The sequence below is a fragment of the Urocitellus parryii genome, chromosome 11 (genome assembly GCF_045843805.1).
Source record: "Urocitellus parryii isolate mUroPar1 chromosome 11, mUroPar1.hap1, whole genome shotgun sequence".
NCBI lineage: Eukaryota > Metazoa > Chordata > Mammalia > Rodentia > Sciuridae > Urocitellus > Urocitellus parryii.
Window position 1 is genome coordinate 49,097,118 of NC_135541.1, and position 22,138 is coordinate 49,119,255.

At 35.5% G+C, this 22,138-nt stretch overlaps 1 protein-coding gene across 1 annotated transcript in view; it reads right to left on the reverse strand.

Annotated features, from left to right (window-relative positions):
- Nucleotides 1-22,138, reverse strand: part of Slc35d1 (solute carrier family 35 member D1) — a 46,686-nt gene that overhangs the window by 15,149 nt on the left and 9,399 nt on the right. Inside the window, exons 8-11 of the mRNA XM_026409725.2 lie at nt 19,896-19,988; nt 9,383-9,450; nt 8,178-8,256; nt 4,921-5,003 (exon numbers count right to left, since the gene is read on the reverse strand). Of these exons, the coding sequence (XP_026265510.2) occupies nt 4,921-5,003; nt 8,178-8,256; nt 9,383-9,450; nt 19,896-19,988 (323 nt within the window). The remainder of the gene's footprint in view (nt 1-4,920; nt 5,004-8,177; nt 8,257-9,382; nt 9,451-19,895; nt 19,989-22,138) is intronic.

Consider the following 22,138-nt stretch of genomic DNA (forward strand, 5'->3'; position numbering starts at 1 on the left):
TGGAAGAAAACTAAAAGAAAGGTAAGCAATGAAGTCATAATTTTCATTTTGAAGAGAAAAAGTGGGGATATATTAGATAATATACTTTCCTTGCCAAAAGCTAATGAACACATTATAATGGAAATATTTAAATAGGAATCAGGATACCTAAATTAAAATGCCAACTCTGCAAAGAATTTGAGTGCTAATTGGCTGAATAAAGCATATTATATATCTCCCTAGCCTTGTAATAAAATGGGGATTAAAGAGAGATATGGAACTTTAAAATTTATTACAAATGAAATGTGAAAGCAATTAGAAATTACTAAAAATGTCAAGAATACCATTGACATCATTGTCATATAGTCTAATAAAATGGTACCCCTTAAAAAACTTGAACCAAGACTATATAATTAACCAGAACTACCTGTTACAATAACTCCACTAGAACAATTTTCAAGATGTTCCTTTTGATACATATTAGAAGATTCATGTTATAATATTTCAACACTTTCAGATACCCAGGAGGTTTTCTTTAAATAACCTGAAATGTGAAAAAAAGATAACCTAACTTTTATTTATTTACTTCTTTATTTTATAGCTTTATTGAGATATGATTAATACATTAAAAAACTATATACTATTTATTTATTTAATAGTTTTACTGAGGTGTGAGTGATACGTAAATGCCTACATCTTTCAATTATTTATTTTGTAGCTTTATATATATAAAACCTACCTACATTTAATGAATACAAATTTATGATATACAAAAACCTCTGATACTATCACCAAAATCAAGGTAGTGAAATCTCCATCAGTTCTAAAAGTGCCCTGTGTACCTTTGCCTTTTTATTTTCTTTTTGTAGTAAGAATACTGAACATGAGATCTTCCCTCTTAATAAAATTTTAAGTGTCCAACACTACATTAATATAGGTACTACAACGTCAATACATATCTATGATTTATATATTGTGATAATTTCATAGCCACTGAACATCTCCTCCTCATTCTCCCTCCTCCCATTTCCTGACAACCATCATCCTATTTTCTGTTTCTATAAAAACAGTCAAACAAGTGGAGTCATGCATTATTTGTCCTTCCATGACTGACTTCTTTCACTGAGCATGATGTCTTTCAGGTCCATCCAGGATAATGGAAATGATAGGATTTTCTTGGTTTAAGGCTGAATACTATTTCATTTCACATTTTAAAATCTATGTATCAGAGAAAATTTGGGTTGTTTCCATATCTTAGCTACTATGAATAATTTTTCTATGAGATCCTGATTTCAATTCTTGTGGATGTATGCCCAGGAGTGGAAGTGCTAGGTCATATGGCATTTCTACTTTTAATGTTTTGAGGATCCTCCATACTGTTTTCCATGGCAACTGAACATTTCCACCCATATTCTGTGGATTCCAATTTCTCCACACCACTGCTAACACTAGTCTTTTGTTTTTTGATAGTAGCTATTCTTAAAGGTATGAGATGGTACTACACTGTAGTTTTGATCTGTGTTTCTCTGATATTGGTGATGTTAAGCACTTTTTCCTATACCTGCCAGTCATTTGTATGTCTTCTTTGAAGACTGTCTTTGCCCAATTTTTAATCAGGTTATGTTTTTGCTATTGAGTTATGTGGATTTCTTAAGTATTTTGGAAATTAACCCTTTATCAGCTACATGGTTTGCTAAGTCTTTTGTCCCATTCTGTGGGTAGCTTTATCCCTCTGCTGTCTCCTTTACTGTGCCAAAGCTTTTTCATTTAATGTAGTCCCAATTATCTATTTTTGTCTGTGCTTTTGATGCCAGATCCATGAACTCAAGACCAAGGTCATGAAGTACTGTCCTTATTCTTTTAGGGATTTTACAGTTCCAGGTCTTATGCTTAAGTCTTTAAACCAATTTGAGTTAATTTCTGTATATAGTGTAAGATAAGAGAGTGATTTCATTATTTTGCATGTGGATATACAATTTTGCCAACACCATTTATTGAAAGCATTATCCTCTCCCCACTGTATGTTCTTGGCATCTTTGTCAAAAATCAATTGATCACAAATATGTGGGTTAATTTCTGGGTTCTCTATTTTGTTCGCCCAGAAGGCTTTATGCCAGAACTCTATTTATTAAATTACTTCAGCTTAGTAATAAATTATGAAATCAGGAAATGTGGTACCTCTATCTTATTCTTTCTCAAGACAGCTTTGGCTGTTCTTGGGTCTTTTGATACTCTGTATGAATTTTAGGACTTTTTTCTATTCTGTAAGAAATGCCATTTGGATTTGATGGGAATAGCACTTAAATCTGTGCACTGCTTTGAGTAGTATGGGCATTTTAATAATATTAAGTCTTGAAGAAAGAATATACAATATCTTTCCAATAGCGCATGGGGGGGGTGGGGGGGGTCTTTGATTTTTTTTTATCAATGTACCATAGTTTTCAGTGTGTAATAAATATTTTGCTTTCTTGGTTAAATTTATTTATAAATATTTTATTTTTGATGCTATTTTAAATAAAATTGTTTTCTTAATTTCTTTTTCAGGTGGTTTAATATATAGAAATACAACAGTTTTTTGTATATTGATACCTAACCTTTCTATCTTACAGGAGATTTGAGTGGCAGAGATCTGAAACAGAAGTTCTTACTTCATTTTGGCCATTATATCATTTATTTCAAGGAAGACAAAAAGAAAACCAACTCATCCCTGAGTTGGGTCTATATTTGTGTCACATGATCCTTTAATTCAGATTTTTAAAAATGAAATTCAGGGCACACTCAGAACAGATTCTCCATTTTACCCCATCCTGACCCTCCTCATATATATTCATGAAATATTAAGACCGATATTAAGGAGTGAATGGGTACTTTATATTTATCATTGTTTCACTCTAACACCTCTAAAGAAATAGTTATTTTCATTCCCAACACATAAGAAAACAAACTCAGAAGGGATAAACAATTTGCTCAAAGTCACAAAGAAGGTAAGCATCAATGCAATTCCAATCAAGGTCTCAAACTCAACCTCTTAAAATATTCATTCTTCAGTTATCTATATACTATACCAATCTTCCTACCAACCCCTGATCCTTCAAATAACAAATGATTTTTCCTCTAAAAGACAGACAACAACAGTGGAAAGGCCAAAAATGATTTATTAACCTGTTAGTAATATTAGTATTAATTTTCATATTGATTCATCAGGAAGATAGAATAGTTATTATCATTGGTTTACATTTTAAGAACTAAAAGATAAGAGAAATTAAACAATTTGCTGTATGTTAAAAAGATATTACCTATACTACTAGAGATCCTTACAGTTCCCAAAGTGCTTATTTACCAATCCATACAGAATTCAGAAAGCAATTATTATTAAGCAACTATCAGGACTCATCCTAGAAGCTTGAAAAACATCAGTGAAAAATAAAAGCAGAGATTTCTATCCTCATGGAACTTACATTCTAGCAGGGGAGACAGAAATAGTAAATACAAGTAAGCAAATTATACATGATATTAGATGGTGATGCTCTGGAAAAGATAAGTAGAAGAGACAGGGTAAAAGGATGTTAAAAGAAAGAACATTGCACTTTAAAATAAGGTGGTCAGTGTGGATTTACTTGAGAAGGTAACATTTCTGCAAAAATTTACAGACATAAAGGAATAAGGCATGCAAATGTTCCAGGCAGAAGAAAAATCTAGTCCAGCAGCCATAAAGAGAGAGCATGCTCAACATTCTAGAGAACAACAAGAGGTTTAAGTGGATGAAGTGGAGTAAGAGAGAAGGTAAGAAAATTAGAGAGGTAAAGAGGGGACAGATATTACAGGATCTAGTAAGGACTTAGAAAGCTAAGGTAGTTATTGGGAGAATTGAAAGAATGATCTAATTACCTTTGATAAGCCTACACTGACTATTCTGTTGAGAATTGACTGGGAAGAGGAAGGTTCATGAGTCAAACCAGGCATACAAGTATTTAACACTAGGGTAAAAATCTAGACCAGAGATGCTGAGGTTAAATGATGATGAAAGTAATGCAGAAGGTGAGAAGTGATCCTTTGCTGGATATTTTCTGAAGATAAAGCCAACAAAATTTGCTAACACACTGGACATTGGATACAAGATAGGAAAGTCAAGGATAACTCCAAAGTTTTTGAATTGAGCATCTAGAAGGATAGCATCTCCAACAACCAAGATGATAGAGACAGTGGGTGGAGGAGAAGTGGAGGAAATAAAAGGAGCTCAGTTTTGGACAGGTCAGCTAGATATGTCAAGTAGGCTGTTAAACAAATTTAATTTTAGAACAGGGGTCTGTCCCAAATATAAACGTGATAATTTTTAGGCATACAACTAACATTTAAAACCGTGAAATTCAAATTGCCAAAACTAGAAATGATTTTTCATAAATACCTGAACTGATAAAGATTAAGTAAGATCTAAAGAAAGTTACTGATATATACAAATCAATTGTAACAGGGCTGGTATTCTTTTTTTTTTTAGTTACAGATGGACACAATATCTTTATTTATTTATATGTGGTGCTGAGGATCAAATCCAGTGCCTCACACGTGGAAGGCAAATCTCTACCACTGATCCACAACCCTAGCCCAAGAAGTGGAATTCTTTAGCTCTTAATTTTTGAGAATGCTTCACTGCCAGCTAGTATAATTAAACAACCATCCTTTGAAAGCTAAATAAAGGAAGTTTACCTACCAGAAAAGATTTCCTAAATACTGTGCACAGAATATGAAATTATTTTCTCCCTTTTTCTCAAAAAGCATTATGTAGAGACATTAAATATCTAGCACAATGTAAGCATTCCATAAATATTATTTAATAAGTAAATAAATTTGCCATTAAATAACACAAGCTTACTGTGACATTATTTTGACTATCTAAACCCTATTTGTCAATGAGGTTATATTTAATTAAACATTTTTATTTACCTGATATTTAAGCCAATGAAATTTGTCCATGTGAAAATATAATCTCCACCAAAGACCATTCCAATGTAAGTTATTAATATATTCTAAAAAGAAAAAAAGTGATATATTGTTACATAGGTTTAACCAAGTTTTTTAAATGTACATATAATCTCATCCATGCTGTGACCTTAAATACCCTTAAAATACAAAAACAAACAAACAGTAACAACATAAACCCATTAACCCTAAAGTGAGTGTAGTATGAACAAGGACACCAGTAAGAAGTCAATGACATTAGCCTGTTCCCAAATTATTTCTCCAGAAGTAAATGCTTGTAGATCATTAACAAGATTATCAAACTTTCCCTGCCTTGTGGGATGGCTGACAGATGGCTTTTTACTCTAATTGGGATAACTACTGATTATGAGAGAAAGAATAAAGAATGAAAGAATGCTAACATGCAAACATCTTTCCTCTTCTTTTAAAAAGGAAAAAGGGGATGATGGGAACTTTGCCAACATGAAGACTATTATTAGAGAAATTTTCCTTGCTATCTTCAATAACACATGGGAAGTCATTTTGAAGTATTATATCTAAAATCACTTCTGACACTCCTAGGTATAAACATCCAGCTCTCTTTAATTATCTTCAGATTAAAAAAGCAGAAAACGACTTTCTAAAGTTTAAACTATCATTCAATTCCTTTCAAATATTCCTTCTTTTATATTCATAAGTTACTGCTTCCCTCTCTTTTGAAACTACCATAAACTGTCAATGTAGCAACATTTCTGGATCAGGCCTAAAGGCCAGGACTTGGTTATAGCTTGGTGGTAGACTGCTTGCCTAGCTAAGGCAATCAGTGCAATCTTCAGTAGTGAAAAAAACAAAAACTAAAAACAAAACTTCGAAATAACTTTCATAAGAGTGCTCTTTCAGAAAGCATTCAAAATTACACCAGCTTCTTCTAGGTCTAAGGACAGTGACAGCAAGTTACCTTACAGCAGGGTTTTTTGGTTTTTTTCTTGTATTTGTAGACAGACATCAGGACTTTATTTTATTTGTTTATTTTTATGTGTGCTAAGGATCAAACCCAGTGCATCAGACCAAGCTATGCCACTGATCTACAGCCCCAGCCCTAGAGCAGATTTTGTTACTGAAGGATAAAATATATGTATTTTGTAATAGTAAATAAGGCCAATAGGTATGCTGGAAAAGTAAATAACAGGACCTCTCTTTGAATACAAAGATCCAGGGAGAAAGTGAATTAATTTGCATAAACTGTCCAGGAAACTTCAGAAAGGAGGGGGGCCTACCAAGAGCACAACTTGCTGCTCAATATCAGAAAAGTTGTAGGTATATATTAGGGTATCTTAAGCAACATTTGCTATCAGGAGGACACCAACCTCCCCCAGACAGAATGTTACAGGAAGCACAGAAGAGTATACTGTGAGCTCAAAACTAAGACTGTAATTCTCCAACTTTAGTGTATCTGAGAATTACCTGGAAACCTTGTTAAAAATGAAGATTTCCAGGTTATACTCTACAGATTGTGATTTAGTTTATCTGCAGTAGGCCTGGGGATTCCTTTTTTAACCAGAAATACTAAGTGATTTTCCTATCACACCTCACCAAAGAGACATGAGGAATCTGACAGAGGGTTTGTGAAGTTGGGATCCTTAAGAACAGAAAGAAGCTTAAAGCCGCCTGAAAGAACAGCTGAGCAGAAAAGCTAGTAAAAGAAAAGCAGAAAAGTTAATGAAAGAAGCACCACTGTAGCTTTGGTAGATTCTAACTCCCATCTATTAGCTCTCCTTCAACAGTGAGACCATGCAGCAGTGAGGAGCAAAAGCAATTAATCCGGTAATACAGTTTTTCCCTCAAAGGTCTGAAATAAATCTGCTCCCTTGGGACTGAGTAAATCCTTGGTTACTTAATTATATCAAAAGAATATATCAAAATTATATCAAAAGTATACCAAAAGAAAAGTATAGACACACATTAGGTATCACTGTGTGTGTATCCCATGTTCACAACAGTCAAGTACACACTAAGAAATTCCAAACAAGTCATTTAATTATTTAAACCAAACATAGGCTTTCCTACCCCATCCTTCTCCTTAGCTAAAACATGGTACCAAATGCCCTATCTCCTATGTTCCAACTGCTCTTATTCTAAAGATACAAGCCATCCACTTTGCTCTTGAAGCATCACTATGCAAAACCAAAACACAGCAGAGAGCTATTTTGAGGGGCTAAAACTATCTCAGTCAGCCCAGTCTCTTGTCTTTAGCTTTCTGGGAGAATTCACACAATTGACTTGTTATAGCTTAATTTAGAATTCTATTCATGTCAAACACTCTAATTTCATGATTCGAAGCTACAGACTTTAGGAAATTATAACCCAATCTGATTTCTAACAGGAGATTGGACAGGCCTCATTCCACTGGGGGTGCAGAACACCAGGGATGGGCCCCACTCTACTGGGGGCATTTTTTACTTAGTAGTCAGTAAAAATGTTACCTCTACTGATGACTATTGAAGCATCAGAAAGGAAGCCACCAAAGTAACCATCCTCTTCTTCCCAAATGATCATGGACTTACCTCTCTGTCTTGTCTTTTTTAGAAAGTAAACCCACTTGGCTAATTCAGATATGCCATGACCTCCTTGATCTTAAAGAGCTAGAATCACAAAGTCAGATGAAAGAGGTCTCAGGCTTCAGTGAACTTTAGCTCAATACTCAAGTCAACTTGGCTCTCTTGGCTGAAGACAAATGAGTCTCCCTCAAATAAAACAGTTCAGGAGGAAGCAACATTACTGAAAATGTCAGACACAATTTTTAAAAGTGGGTCATATAAGGTCTGGCTCAGTCATAGGAAAAGCACCCTTGATTAGCTTTTGGCCAGCACCTCTTCACACAGAACACCAGAACTCAGTGAAACAGAGCAGTTCTTGCTTCGGTTAATGGGATGGGCCTATCACTACTAAGCTATTCATCTGCCCTGTCACAAATAGCCTAAATTTTCTTTCTTCCTCTACTCTAAGATAATACATTTTCCTTTTCCCGCACTCCTCAGAGCTAAGTTGCCTGCAAGCAGACCAGGCCCTTCCTGAATTCTTAAGGACTGTTAGAAATGCAACACAACCCATCAAAACTAATAAGATAGAACAGGAAATAAGGATTATGGGACTTAAGAACATAAAAAGATTATTATTTTAGAGGATCAATAATCAAAAAAAGCACATACCAAAAAGATACCAGTATTTTTTTTTCAACTTACCTTAATACAGCCAACTATTGTAGTTGTAAGAGCAGAATTATACTGAGTGCAGAGCACTGTGGCATACATCAAGATGAACCTAGGGTGAAGAAGGAAAAGGTACATCATAATGAAGACCCAGTGCTTACTTTAAAATAATCTGTAGCCAAGAGAAAATAGTCAGTGTTGGCCATGCTAGCTCATTCTGGTCACCGAGCAACTGTGCGCTTTCTTCACCTCACTGTTGTTACACTGAAGCTTCAGATTTTTTAAGACTTCTAAAGAGAAACACACATCCAATTCCTGTCCTGGTGTTTTTCTGATCCCTTCAACAAAACCATGAAACTATTACTTATAATGATGAGTATTCTTTAGCAATCATGCTTCCTACTATCTCACCTAAGCTAGACAGAAAGCTCAGATCTCACAACCCTAGCTCACTTGTATACCTCTCATGAGGACAATGTGACCTCTGGACAGGATGAAGGCAAGAGGGATTCTTAAGGATGGAAGAAAATCAAACTGGAACTACTTTAAGAGGGGATACAGGCCCCCTCAATAACTAAGTAGCAGCACTTGGAAATCCTAGGTTTCCACTGAGGCTTTTGAGCTGACTTAATCCTAGGGAAGCATGTCATTATATTCTGAAGCACCTGCTCACTATGTGGCAGGTCCAGTCACAGATGAGCTGACTGGCTAAGGGAAGGACACATTATAGAAACATGATAGTGAGGAGAGAAGCATGTTTGCAGATACTCTTTGCCTTTTACATCTTCTCTTCTAGACAGAAGACAACACGGTAGAGAGAAGTCAATTAGCCCCAAAGTCAAATGCAGCCTTGCCATCTACTGCTTGTGCAAACTTTGATAATTAATTTTTGAGCCTGCTTTCTCATAGGTAAGAAAACAACAACATGTGTCAAACTGTCAATGTATAGATAAAATAATGCATACTGAAATATAATGATGCTTATTATAGACAAGGCCAATGGATAAACATCAGCTCTTTTCTTCCTCTAACATGACTTTGGGATCAACTCAGCAGCCTTAAGAGCACACTCCCAGGTGGTACTATGAAACCACTTGAGTCTGGAATTGATTATCCTAAGCTGACACACTCAGGAGCCCAAACAGATACTGGGTAATGAGGCAAATGAACTCCTGAACAAATTTCTCTAATCTATGTCTCTAGGAAAACTACCTGCTAACAAGGTGATAAACACTCACCCCATCACACAGGAGAGGGTAAACTGTAGAAGAAAGAGGGTGTCGGCCCAACCTTCAAACTCCATTGCCTGTAATACGCAAGGAAGCATTAGATTTTAGAGCAGGCCCTCAGAAGGAGCTCATTCATTCATTAATGAAAATCCTTTTATGTGTGTACCCCCAACATGCACATGCACTCATGCACATGCACACGTGTGCGCGCACACGCACACACACACACACACACACACACACAGGCATGCATTTCCCTGCATCACTCCCAGGATAGAGTGATGTTCAAGTTTCAAATATATCAAACTGAACCAACAAAAATTTTTAAAAGACATCCTACTTTCTAAAATGTAATGTGGGGAGATTTTTGTACTTCTCCCTACTGGTGCAAAGAAATATCTATTTTCTTCAGGCACACTTCCACTCTGGCTAAACTCAGCTATTCTCCCAGATGGCTGTTAATGTACTAGCATTAAAGGTTTTCTCCAACATTAAAACACATTTCTAGCCAGGTGCAGTGGCGCACACCTGTAATCCTAGCAGCTAGGGAGGCAACGGCAGGAGGATTGTGAGTTCAAAGCCAGCCTCAGCAATTTAGTGAAGCACTAAACAACTCAGTGAGACCTTGTCTCTAATAAAATACAAAACAGGGTTAGGGATGTGGTCAAGCACCCCTGAATTCAATCTCAGGTATTTCCTCCCCCCCTCAAAAAAATTTCCTCCTTGGCAATATGTGAAAACTCAAGTATAGAAGTAATTATACAAATACACCTAAGATCTACTCTGGGAGATTTATTGTTCATATATATATGACATGATATCATATATATATATATATATATATATATATATATATAACTTATATATATATATCATCACACACACACACACACACACATATATGCACACACCACAATTTGTTTAGTCAAGAGTCAATGGACTTTTATTTGGGCTGTTTCTACAATTGTTATTATAAATAAAGCTGCAATTAACCTTGGAGTAAAAGTCTATTAACACATTATTATTTGCCTTTGGTAAATATCTAGGACATTAGATTGCTAGTTCTTTTGGTAAATTTATCCTTAATATTATAAGATAAACTTTTTTCTTATAAACTGTAAACTTTTTTCCAAAGTAGCTACATAATTATATATTCTCCCCAGCACTGTATGAGAGCTCTCACCATTGTACATGTTCATCAATATTTAGAATTCCCAGAGGCTATTCTGGTCAGTGACATGTGGCATTTCAGAATTCTAATTTGTTTCCCTAATGACTAACAAGGATTGGGTATCTTTTAATGTGCTTATCTGACATCAGTATTTCTTTTTTTATAGTCTACCCAAATCTTTTGCCAAATTTTAATTAAAAGTCTTCTGATGATTGAGTTTTAAGTTTTTTTTATACATTCTTGATGAATATCTTTAATCATGTACATCTGGTACACACACACATGCATGGATGACCTAAGAGTAAAAAATAATCAGAATTATATAGCAAAAACCTTAAATAAATCTCTCTATACTCTATATACAGGAGATCCTTCCCTCCTTAATCTCCTATGCTAACGGGGCACGACTCTGACATGTATTAAGTCAGGCCTTGGGGCACTATGCTAAAGAGGATTTAATTAGGTCTGCTCATAATGAAATAGAAAACTACAGCAATAAATAATACTGCCTAATATTTGTGGAGTGCTTCTGAATAGATCATGTCATTTGAGTCCCGTGATAACCCTCTTAAGATGAAAAAGCCAAGTCATATTATCCCCAGAAGACATCAAATGACTAACTAACTTTAGGTCACATAGCTAATATATTAGACTCAAATCTACACATTCCAAGTCCATGGCTCCTTACAATGAACATTAAATTTTATTCAGGAAAAATGCCCCAAATATATACTGCATAGGCCCCCCACCCTTGGGGACATAGTAACTATTCTGTAGAATATTAAAATAAATCTTATGGCCATTATTCTATTTATACGATTCAAAAACAGAAAAATAATTCTCAGAGGATTTATTTTCCCCATTTCCCTAAGTATTTGGCCTATGTCTGAAGAAAGCCAGTCTATGGCACAAGTAGCCTGCTGCATTCCTCTACTTTACCACAAGAATAGATCTTTGACAGCAACAAAATCAGCAGCAGCCATTTGAAAGTACAGCTGAAGGACAAATATGACCCATTTAGTCACCTCAAGAGCCCACCCTCCCTGCCATCTGCCATAAGGACAGCATTAAGAAAGCAATAAAAGCTACCACTTATTACAAGCTTCCTATGTGCCAGACTCAGAAATATTCAGTAACTTTTCCAAAATTATTCAGCTAGTAAGAGCTTGTTCAGCTCCACAGCCTACAGTCCTTCTATCTATACTTCTGGGAAACAACACAAGTTTTTCTACTCGATGGCTGCTCTTATCAGATCTGTGAGTCAAAAGCAGGAGTTCTACTTGTAACTCTGCATTAACTTTCTGTGAGGTCATAATAAAGTCATTTAACCTCTGTGAGCCCTTGTCTATATTACAAAGGTAGAAAACAATCTGCTCCTTCTGCTTTTTGTTAGAAACAACTGGGAGAATAAAATAAGATATATAAATTATATAAATATACACAGAATTTATAAACAGAAGAGATTATTTACTTAAGCTTCCACCACTACCATTATTAACTCATGGTGGTAGATTTGCAGGGAAGAAAAAAAATTTTTTTAATGTTCTGGGGACTGAACCCAGGGCCATACACATGCTAGGCAAGTGCTCTACTATTAAGCAACACCCACAGCCCCAACAGGCAAACCTTTTTATTTTCCCTATGATAGGAGATACAGAAGGCACAACGATCATGTACTTTTTTTAATCAGGAAAAATAAAATGTTTAAACAAAACTTCTGCCTCTAGAGAAAACTCTGATAAAGAGTCACTGTGACGAGAATGACCTGACTGGTCATTCTGTGCATAACACAGAACTAAATAGGATTCTGCTACAAGCTCCATGATCTGCAATCTTGGCCAAGTGGTGGCTGTGGTTACAGACTGAACATACAAAGATGCTTTCTTAGGCTTCCTTCTGTTTTGAATGAAGTCTCCACCTCTACAGGTGCTGGTGGTATCATGTAATTCCACGGGTCAAAACCTCCAGGAGTGAAAAGAGTGTCATACAATCAAAGGGCAAAGGTTATATGGACCTACCATGTTCTGTGTAAGATTTTTAGTCAAATAAAAATATTTGAAACAAAAAAGGTTAACTATAAAATTTGTTCTTTACTTGCTTAGAAAAGGAAATTAAAAGATTTAGGGAGTATCTGAGTAAGATTAAGCACCAAAATGACATACAATAATAAAACTAAAATCTAGTCCAGGAATGCAATCAGATTTTTTTTTTTTTTTTTTTTTTGGTACCAGGGATTGATCTGAGGGGCACTCAACCACAGAGCCATATCCCCAACCCTATTTTGTATTTTATTTAGAGACAGGGTCTCACTAAGTTGCTTAGCACCTCGCTTTTGCTGAGGCTAGCTTTGAACTCACCATCCTCCTGTCTCCGCCTCCAGAGACACTGGGATTATAGGCATGAACCACTGTGCCCTCAAGATTTTTTCTTTTGTACCAGCTCTAATTGATTAATTCTGGCTGTCTAAACCACTGTAGTGGGAAACATTCTGAGGCTATGTCCAGGCTCAAAAAGGAAAGTACTGTGACTATTCGTCCTTGACCATAAGAGCACAGGATAATATCTGCACTGATTTACCACTCCTGATCTAAAGAGAAACATGGAATAATTTCATTGTGCATTTCAGTCTTAAGTGCAACCATTCCCACTTTCAGGGAAACTTGCTAAACAAAAAGTCAATAACTTATTTTATATGCAAACTAAAATCTGAAGTATAAATGAGACATTTTCTGTGTTTTGATTTCTCCCTGCTTACCTTGAAAAATCTAAAACAATTTAGGCTTTCTATACTCTATATAGAACATCATGGTAAAAGGTTGTAAATGATGTAAATTTATTTTGAAATTTCTTTCTCTTAAAAAAAAACTATTGAGAAAAAAATGTGGCCTTTTCTAAAAGTAAACTGCTAGGAAACTTGCTAAGGCAGAACAAAGATAATGTTAGTGGTGCAAATGATCTGCCATAGTTCTCTCTCTGCCTTGGGAAAGTCAGGTGAGTTCCCAGAATCAGTGGTGCTGGGTTACCCACCTTGACACTATTATAACCATTTTCTACCTCTCCTGCTCTGCCCCTTCTCCTAGCTTAAATGAGAATATGAGCTCAGATATTTTCACTATCTCGCTGCTTACTACGCTCTGCCACCAATATAAAACGTATGTATGATGACAAAACTACACTTACTAAACTTACTAACCAAGTTTCTTGCTCCTGTTGAAAAGTCACATCCTCAAAAATAAAAATGACTAGTAACAAGAGTAGTCACCCTGGACAGGCTACCCCAGTAGCCTAAAACTTTTTCATAATTTAAACAGCAGTGCTTCGTAAGAGACACTTCCAGACAGATGATTTGTGTGGCAACTTTTCTTGTCATTCCCCTAAGCCATGGAATATAACCAGTGATATAATGAAGACATTATACAATGTCCCAGTGCCTACAGTACTGGCCTTGTGAGATTCACAGCAAGAGGTCTGTTCTTCCATTCCTACGTGAGAATACCTAGCAGAGTGTGCTGCCAGAAAGCAGAGCTCCAACTCCTGTGACTCTGAATCACTGGCTTTGTACTGCAAACATTCCCTTTTGGAGGCAGCAACTAATGAATTTAAACACAATCTGTCCTAACACTTTGGAAAGTCATTAGTGAAGTGATGTCCACTCCACCTCTACCTATATTAATTAGATATCTTTTATTAACAGTAAGCTGGTCTTCATATAATATGTAGGGACTTTTTAAAATATTTTAGAAGATATGTATTTTAAAAACATTAAGTGCTGAAATATTGGTTCTTTGGTTCAAGGTAAATGCAAGACTTGCAAACCTTGAATAAACTTTTAAAACACAAACATACACACACACATACACACATACGACCAGACTAGTTTCTGAGAATGCTTTCCCAAGGCTTTCCCTTGTACTAGGTGCTCACTGGGATGCATTGTTCAATTGGAACTTGCCTTTTAATCTTTAAGGTAATTTAGTTTTTTCATCCTTAACCTCCAATTCTTCCTTAAAGATTGTATCAATCCTGTCAAATACCTCTCTGGACCTTTCAGAGCCTCTTGTTGGATTCTTGCCCTAGCAGAGGAAAATTTTTCTTCCTTTGCCTACTTAAGTTAATAGTGAGACTTTGAGAAAAATAATTCAAATCTGATTTTGCTTTAGTTTGCATCCAGTTCAAGAATCTGCAACTCTAAAAATGCAAACAAATAAATTTGTTCTATCTTTCCCAGTTATTTTTGAAGTTAGGATTCATCACAGAATATTCATCATTTATTCAAAAAAAATAGTTTTCTTATTGTTCACTTTATAAAGTACAGTTTTTAAATACCTTCACATGATTCTACAATAAAAACAATTCAGAAAAATGAAGAGTTTGGAAGTGTCCCTTCATTCTTTTCTATATACCTATTCCCACACACAAACACAAAAATTGATGGTTACTTTATTAGTTTCATATATAATTTTTCCAGTTCCTTTATTGAAATAAGTGAATAAACTATGTGTGTCTTATTTTTCATTTCATTTGACTCAAAGAAAGCCTACCCTTTGCACCATGCTTTTACATTTAACCACTCATCATGGAGATCTTTTCATTCAATACAAAGAGAGCTTCCATGCAATAAGTGGCCTAAGCTCAGGAGAGCCAGGAGTCCCACAGATGAAAGCAGTTGATCAGCACTGATTATCTGGGAGCACTAGATTCAGGCCAGCTGGGAGGACAGCAGCCTAGTAGTGTCCACACCAATATGACTTTTACTGCTCATAAATTCTGTCTCTTCCCAGAAAAGGACCTACTTTGAGAACATTTTATCCCAACCTCCCCATTTTATACATGACAAAGCAGAGTGGGAGAGCAGAAGGACTTATCCAAAATCAGCTAGTGCATGGGGACAGACCTGGAGGTTGCTGGTTTTCTGCACGTAGGCCCAAATTTCTCTTCATTGTACCACTTATATCACTAGCTTTTAAGGACTTGTTACTACTTGGAGAGTAAATTTCAAATTCCTATGTCTAGCACTGGTTCTAATTTAGAAGGAAACAGGGTGTGATATAATGAGAAGAATGACAGCACTAGTCTTACAATCAGGAAATCTGGGAAATCTAGACCTGGGTCCTCTCTGGCCCCTATTTCCTCATTTATGAAATAAAACGTTTGAACCAGATGCTCTCCAAGGCCTCTCCAAGTCTTACACTTCTATCTTCTAACAACACTTGCATCTATGCCTGTGCTCATGCTTAGTTCTGCCTGGAACACACCTTTCATTTATCCTCTTCCACCTTTCTTTCTCAAGGTCCACCTTGGCTTTCCCTGATATGTACCCATTCAGAAAATGCTAAGAGCTCATTTCTCAGGATTCAGAACATGCTTTTTCCTCAACCTAGATCTAGATTACTTCCTCTCCAAAAAGCCACACAAATTGGTTTCTCAATCCATTCAGTTCATGTCTGCTTAAATGAATCTTGTAAAGACATCTTTCTTAGCTAACTTACTAAAAAACAGCATTTCCCTTCATTCTCCTCATGCTCTACTTCTCTTCATTGCTCTTAGTATATAATTTATGTGTAGTCTATCTCACCCCACTGGAATCCAAGCACAATTAAAGCAAAGACCTTGGTCTTTGTTGTTTTTTTTTTTTTTTTTTTTTACTTTTCAATTCTTAGAAGAGCATCTGACACATAATAAGCACTTAATATGGTCTTTGAAAGAACAGTGATTGTTTGTAAATAATTAATGACAAGGACAAGTTGCTGACTACTTCTAATACTACTCTTTTAACCACCACTGAGTTATTTCTCACATTTGAGGGCTTGTCCTACAAGAAGTCCCTGCATGAAGTCCCAAATGGAAAATGTAAGTCAGGGACAGCAGATGGTTTTGGGAGATACATGTACTCAGGCAAAAAGCAAGGGTTCTGGAGCCAGACCGGTTCTAGTTCTGAACCTTGCCAACTGGGCTTGAGCATGTTTCTAGCATCTGAAAAACAGATAACAACCTACTACAGAGGTATGTAACAAAGATCAGGGGAAATTATTTATGTTGAAGTATCTTGTCAGGTAGAAGGCATCATACCAAATAGGAAAAGTATACTAACGGCCAGAAACAGTCTTAAATTGTTTTTTGGCAACAGCCTCATTTAAAAATGTATGCATAAACACTCATGTTTGTCCAAATGTACATATGCACATGTAGGAAGAAAAGCACACTGACAATCTGACAATGAATCAGACTCTTAGAAGAACATCTGACACATAATAAGCACTTAATATGGTCTTTGAAAGAACAGAGAAAACTCTTACCTTACCACATATCCCATTCTTTAATGCAAACCCTTTTAGATAAGGCTTCAGACAAACAAACCACTGTCTACTGTGAAAATCAATCCTCCAGTGGAAAAACTAAACCTCAGACCTCTTGTAGAACACTATGAACCTCCTGGACACGCTGGGTTATGTAGGCTTCCACCTACTACATATAGACTGTTTTAAATAAAAAAATAATCACTCAACCACCTTTGTAAGTCTTGTCTCTAAAACAAGCCCCAAAACAGGCTAACACTGCTTATTGCATTTGGTGGTTAAGAAAACAAGAACTGGGCTGGGATTGTGGCTCAGTGGTAGAGTACCTGCCAGCACTCATACATACATGACCAGTTCATACATGGCCAGTTCCATGTTTCTGGGCCTGAGGTGAGGCAGAACATCATGGCAGAAGAGTGCAGTGGAGGGAAACAGCTCAGGAGTGGTCAAGAGGAAGAGCTCCTATACAAGGAAAAAAGAAAAGCCCCCAAGGCAAGGCACACCCCCAGTGACCCACCTCCTCCAGTCACATCCTACCTGCCTACAGTTACAGAATCACTGCTATTTCGAAGAATATATATTAAGTGCTTATTATGTAACAGATGCTCTTCTAAGAATTGAAAAGGAAAAAAAAAAAAAAAAAGATCAAACCCAGTGTGAGGCACTGGGTTCGATTCTCAGCACCACATAATAAATAAATAACTAAACAAACAAATAAATAAAGGCATTGTGTCCATCTACGACTAAAAAAAAAAAATTAAACAAAAAAGAAAACAAGAACTACCTCATTAAACAACAATTATTGATACTTAACTCACACCATTTTCTTCCTAACCTGAATACTCATAGTACTTACTAATAGGCATGCACTTTGATATTGTCTCATACCTAGGCTTTTGGGGGATACCTTATATCTAAACCGTAAGGAGTATGTTGCTCTTAGAATGGCAAGTCTGCTCCCTAATAAGATGGTATGGTCTTTAAAGACGATACCATTTTATTGCAGCTTCTTTTTTCTTATTTTCTGAGTCTAACACAGTGAGATATACAATAGTCTTTAACTATATGAGAATGTTGAGATGGAGAAGATGTTAAGGAAAGAATGTTTAGAAAAAGAGCATGGGATTGTAAGAAAGCCAATATCCATTTGTACCACAATAAATGTTTTATTAGTAATAAGAATGAGAATAAACATTTATACAAAATCCAAAATAATGATGGAGTTTCACTATAAAACAATGAGTTCAATTTCTAAAATTAGTTTATCATTCTAACTGGAAAATATTTAAATGAACTGACATTCTTCAAAATCATTATTCTTCTAAAATAAACCTTTCTTGACTTTGCCTGGCACTTTTATTAGAAAAACAAAAGACTATTATACAAAATTCTACTCTTCTGCTTAGAAATGGAAGGAAAGAATAAGAGGAAAACTAGATCTAACATAGGTGACAAAGCAAATTTTCACACTATGAATAAACATTCTTAACTACACTAAAGCATTTCAAAATGAATGTGAGTTACTGAATTTCAAAATGTGCAAATTATAACTTTTTACATAAATTGTCATCATTCTGGAATGAAGAAATGTCTCCTTTGGTCAATTTTTTCAAATAGCTACAAGCTATTGGTCAAAGTTTTAATATAATGAAAATTCTGTCTTTGCTAGGTCCTTAGAATACCTAACCATATTAATTCTTCTAACTTTCTCATATACAAATTGGCCTAAAGAATTGGAACCATCTTGCCATTAGGGGCTGGTCATTTTACATCACATTCTTACTCCAAAGAGTAAAGGGTACTTCAGTCAGGGTCTTGCTAGGAGGAAGCAGACCACTGTGGAAAGACCCTAGTCTTTGCTATAAGGCTTGGGTTTAAATTCTGATCCTACTACCCCCCATCCCCCCACCCTATACCCCTTACCCCTTAGTATGGCTTTGGTACTTTCTCTGAACCTCTACTCTCACATTAGTAAACTAGAGATAATGTAAACTTTCTAAGCTATTATGTTATATATAGAAAGCAACTAGCAGATAATACAGATTCAAAAAATGCTAGTTTTTCCTACCATTTTCTTCACAGTCACAGAAATTTACTCATCACAACTGGTCAGAGCAGTTAGCTCTGTTTCCTACTTGAGGGCCATTTCTAGATCTTCTAGTACTCAGGTCACATCATAGAACTTTACACATCTGTTCCATCCTCAGCACCACATACAAAGATGTTGTGTCCGCCAAATACTAAAAAATAAATATTAAAAAATTCTCTCTCCCACTCTTTCCCTCTCTCTCACTCTTTCTTAAAAAAAAAAAAAAAGAATGATTGAGTAATAAGTATTTGATGAAGTACTAGCCAGGGGGATTATCAGAAAGAATCTGGGACAGAAATCCTTGGTAGGATTCTGAATTTCAATTTGATTTGCAAAATGTTACAAATTCTAACAATATGGAATTAACTTTTTCCCTAGGAATACAGGTTTATTTTAGAGAAAAATTCTTCTCTAGATTTACTTTAGTACTCTATTTTGGATTTACTTAACTAAACATTTGCAGAAATTGGTTACCAACATTAGTTTCTATTTATATGGTCATGGCACCACATGGTAATAAGTATCTCCTAAGGAAAAAAAAACAACTTGGAATTTAAGCCAGATGACAATTCTAGTGATGCCTAGAATCTTGCTTAGGGTTTTGAAGTTTTTACTATTTCAAGATTCTTTTGCTTCTCAAGGATAGTTTGCTAAGATTCCTATTTTATAGTTTAATAAAAATGTAAAAATTCCCTTCCTCTATTCTGGCATATATGAAAAGGACACTAGTTAGCATGTACTATTTTTATGTTGACAAGAGCTATTTTGAGGCACCTTAGTACTCTCCAGCACTTATGCCAAGAAGGAAGTTAGCATGACATAAGTAAACTAAAGAGTAAATTCTCAGTGTGTGGTTACTTAATAAGCACATTTCTTTTTAACAACCCCACAGTCTATTTTTTTTGGTCAAAAACAATAAAGTAATTCATCAACATAAGCCATTTAACCATAATTAGAAAGTCCTACCTTTTGTGCATCTCCTGTGAAATATGCAATGGCCAGGGTGGGCAGAATCATGAACAGTGCGTTGTAATAGAGGAGACCATATTTCCCCAGCTCCTAGGATGATAATAATAATAATAATAACGACGACAACGATGTATGATTTTGTGTGACTTTCTTAAGTTAAAAAGGCTTTAATTTCAACAGATGCATTCAAGTCTGAAATGCAGCACTAAGCTTTATGCTGTATGATTCACGTTCACAGGACCAGGATTATAAGTAGTCCTGAAATTATAGGTAATAAAATTTATGATTTATTTAAAGTATCTCCGTGTTGGCCATACTAGGATAAACCAAATAATTAATTGTTTATGGTCACAAGTAAAACTGAAAAGTGGACCTCATTTTGTATGGCAGCAAGCAAAAAGCCATAGAGAAACAAACCAATCTTTAAGAATAGGTGCCCAGTCAGCCAGAGACATGTGCTATCCAGGAATGGAGAATGTATATAGAAGCAAACAAATGATCCACATCATTCACATAACTGACAAATAACAAAAATAGAAATGCCAAAACTGTTTTCTTTTCACATTTTAACTGTTTTGAGTACTTTTTAAAATATTTTTTAGTTGTAGATGGACACAATGCTTTTATTTATTTATTTATTTATTTTTATGCAGTGCTGAGGATCAAACCCAGTGCCTCACAAGTACTAGCCAAGTGCTCTACCACTGAGCCACAACCTCAGCCCTGTTTTGAGTATCTTTCTTCCCGACTCCTGAATTTTTTTTTTTTTTTTTTTGTTACTGGGGATTGAATCCAGAGGTGCTTTACCATTGAGCTACACCCTCATAGTTTATTATTTTTTTATTTTAAGACCAGGTCTCATTAAGTTGCTGAGGCTAGCCTTAAACCTGTGATTCTCCTCCTCAGACTCCTGAGCTGCTGGGATTACAGGCATGTACTACCAAGCCTAACTCTCCCAAACTTCTTAAACACAGTTCACCAACTAAATTTTACTTAGGGCATCATCATAAACACACATTACTATAGCATGTTCTCATACAGTGCTGCCCTTAATGCTGTTTAATTGCTCCTGTGCTATTTTTTTCATCAGTATTTGTGTCTGTTTCAGAGTTTTTCTTTCTGTTTCTCTTGTTGCAGATTATCTTTTACACTATTGGCAAGCCTTTGCCTCTAAACAGAACGCCACTTCTAGTTTGCTGATTGTAATCCATGAAATGAAAAGCAGATCAATGAGCTTAAAAGTTCTAACGTAAATAAGTTCTAAGTCATTTCTAAGTGAGGAACTAAATGTCTCTCCTAGGAGTAAAATACTCTGAACTTTTTTTCCCCCTAGGTTCTAGGATGTATTCTAGACTGCACTGTTCAAAAATAGTAGCCACTAGCCACATGTAGCTATTTAAAGTTAATTATAATTACATAAAGCTTCCAATTCAGTTCCTCAATTATATCTGTCACTTTTTAAATGTTCAATATCCACATATGTCTCGTGGCTATTAGTAAAAAACAGCAGAGAGAGATAAAGAAGACTTCCAACATCAAAAGAAATTCTATTGGACAGCATTGCTTCAGACAATTGAAGCTGCTGGATAAATGTTTTAATTAGTATTTATTCTCCAAAGCAGTAAATGGATTAAAAGGAAACATACACACACACACACCAGAGTAAGACCAAACTTCTATCTGCTCTCTTTACTTAAAAAAGGCAAAAATGTTTACTAGCATCTTCCTTTGAAATGCAATCATCATACAGTCATCAGGCAAATAAATGAAGGATGAGACATAAAAGGCATACTTAGAGAAAATGTATAGGAAAAAAATCTATACTGTCCCTAGTTCTTCAAGGATATTTTTTTTAAAAAAATTCTCTGAGAATAATGAATGGGATAATCACACAATCTGTAATTCTCTGGAGGAGAAGGCAAAGCCCTGGCCAAAAGGATTCCAACTCAATACTATTATAACTATTGAACAGGATATTTATATATATTTATCATCTGAATTTCAAAAAAAGACCTGAAGTAATTTCAGAAATATTGTAAGTATAATATAGCAGAGTACGAACTAAGCAGAACAGGGGATTGTGGCTCAGCAGTAGAGCACTCGCCTAGCATGTGCAAGGCCCTGGGTTCAATCCTCAGCACCACATAAAAATAAATAAATAAAATAAAGATATTGTATCCAACTACAACTAAAAAATAAATATTAAAAAAAAAGAACTAAGCAGAAAAGATCATCTGACT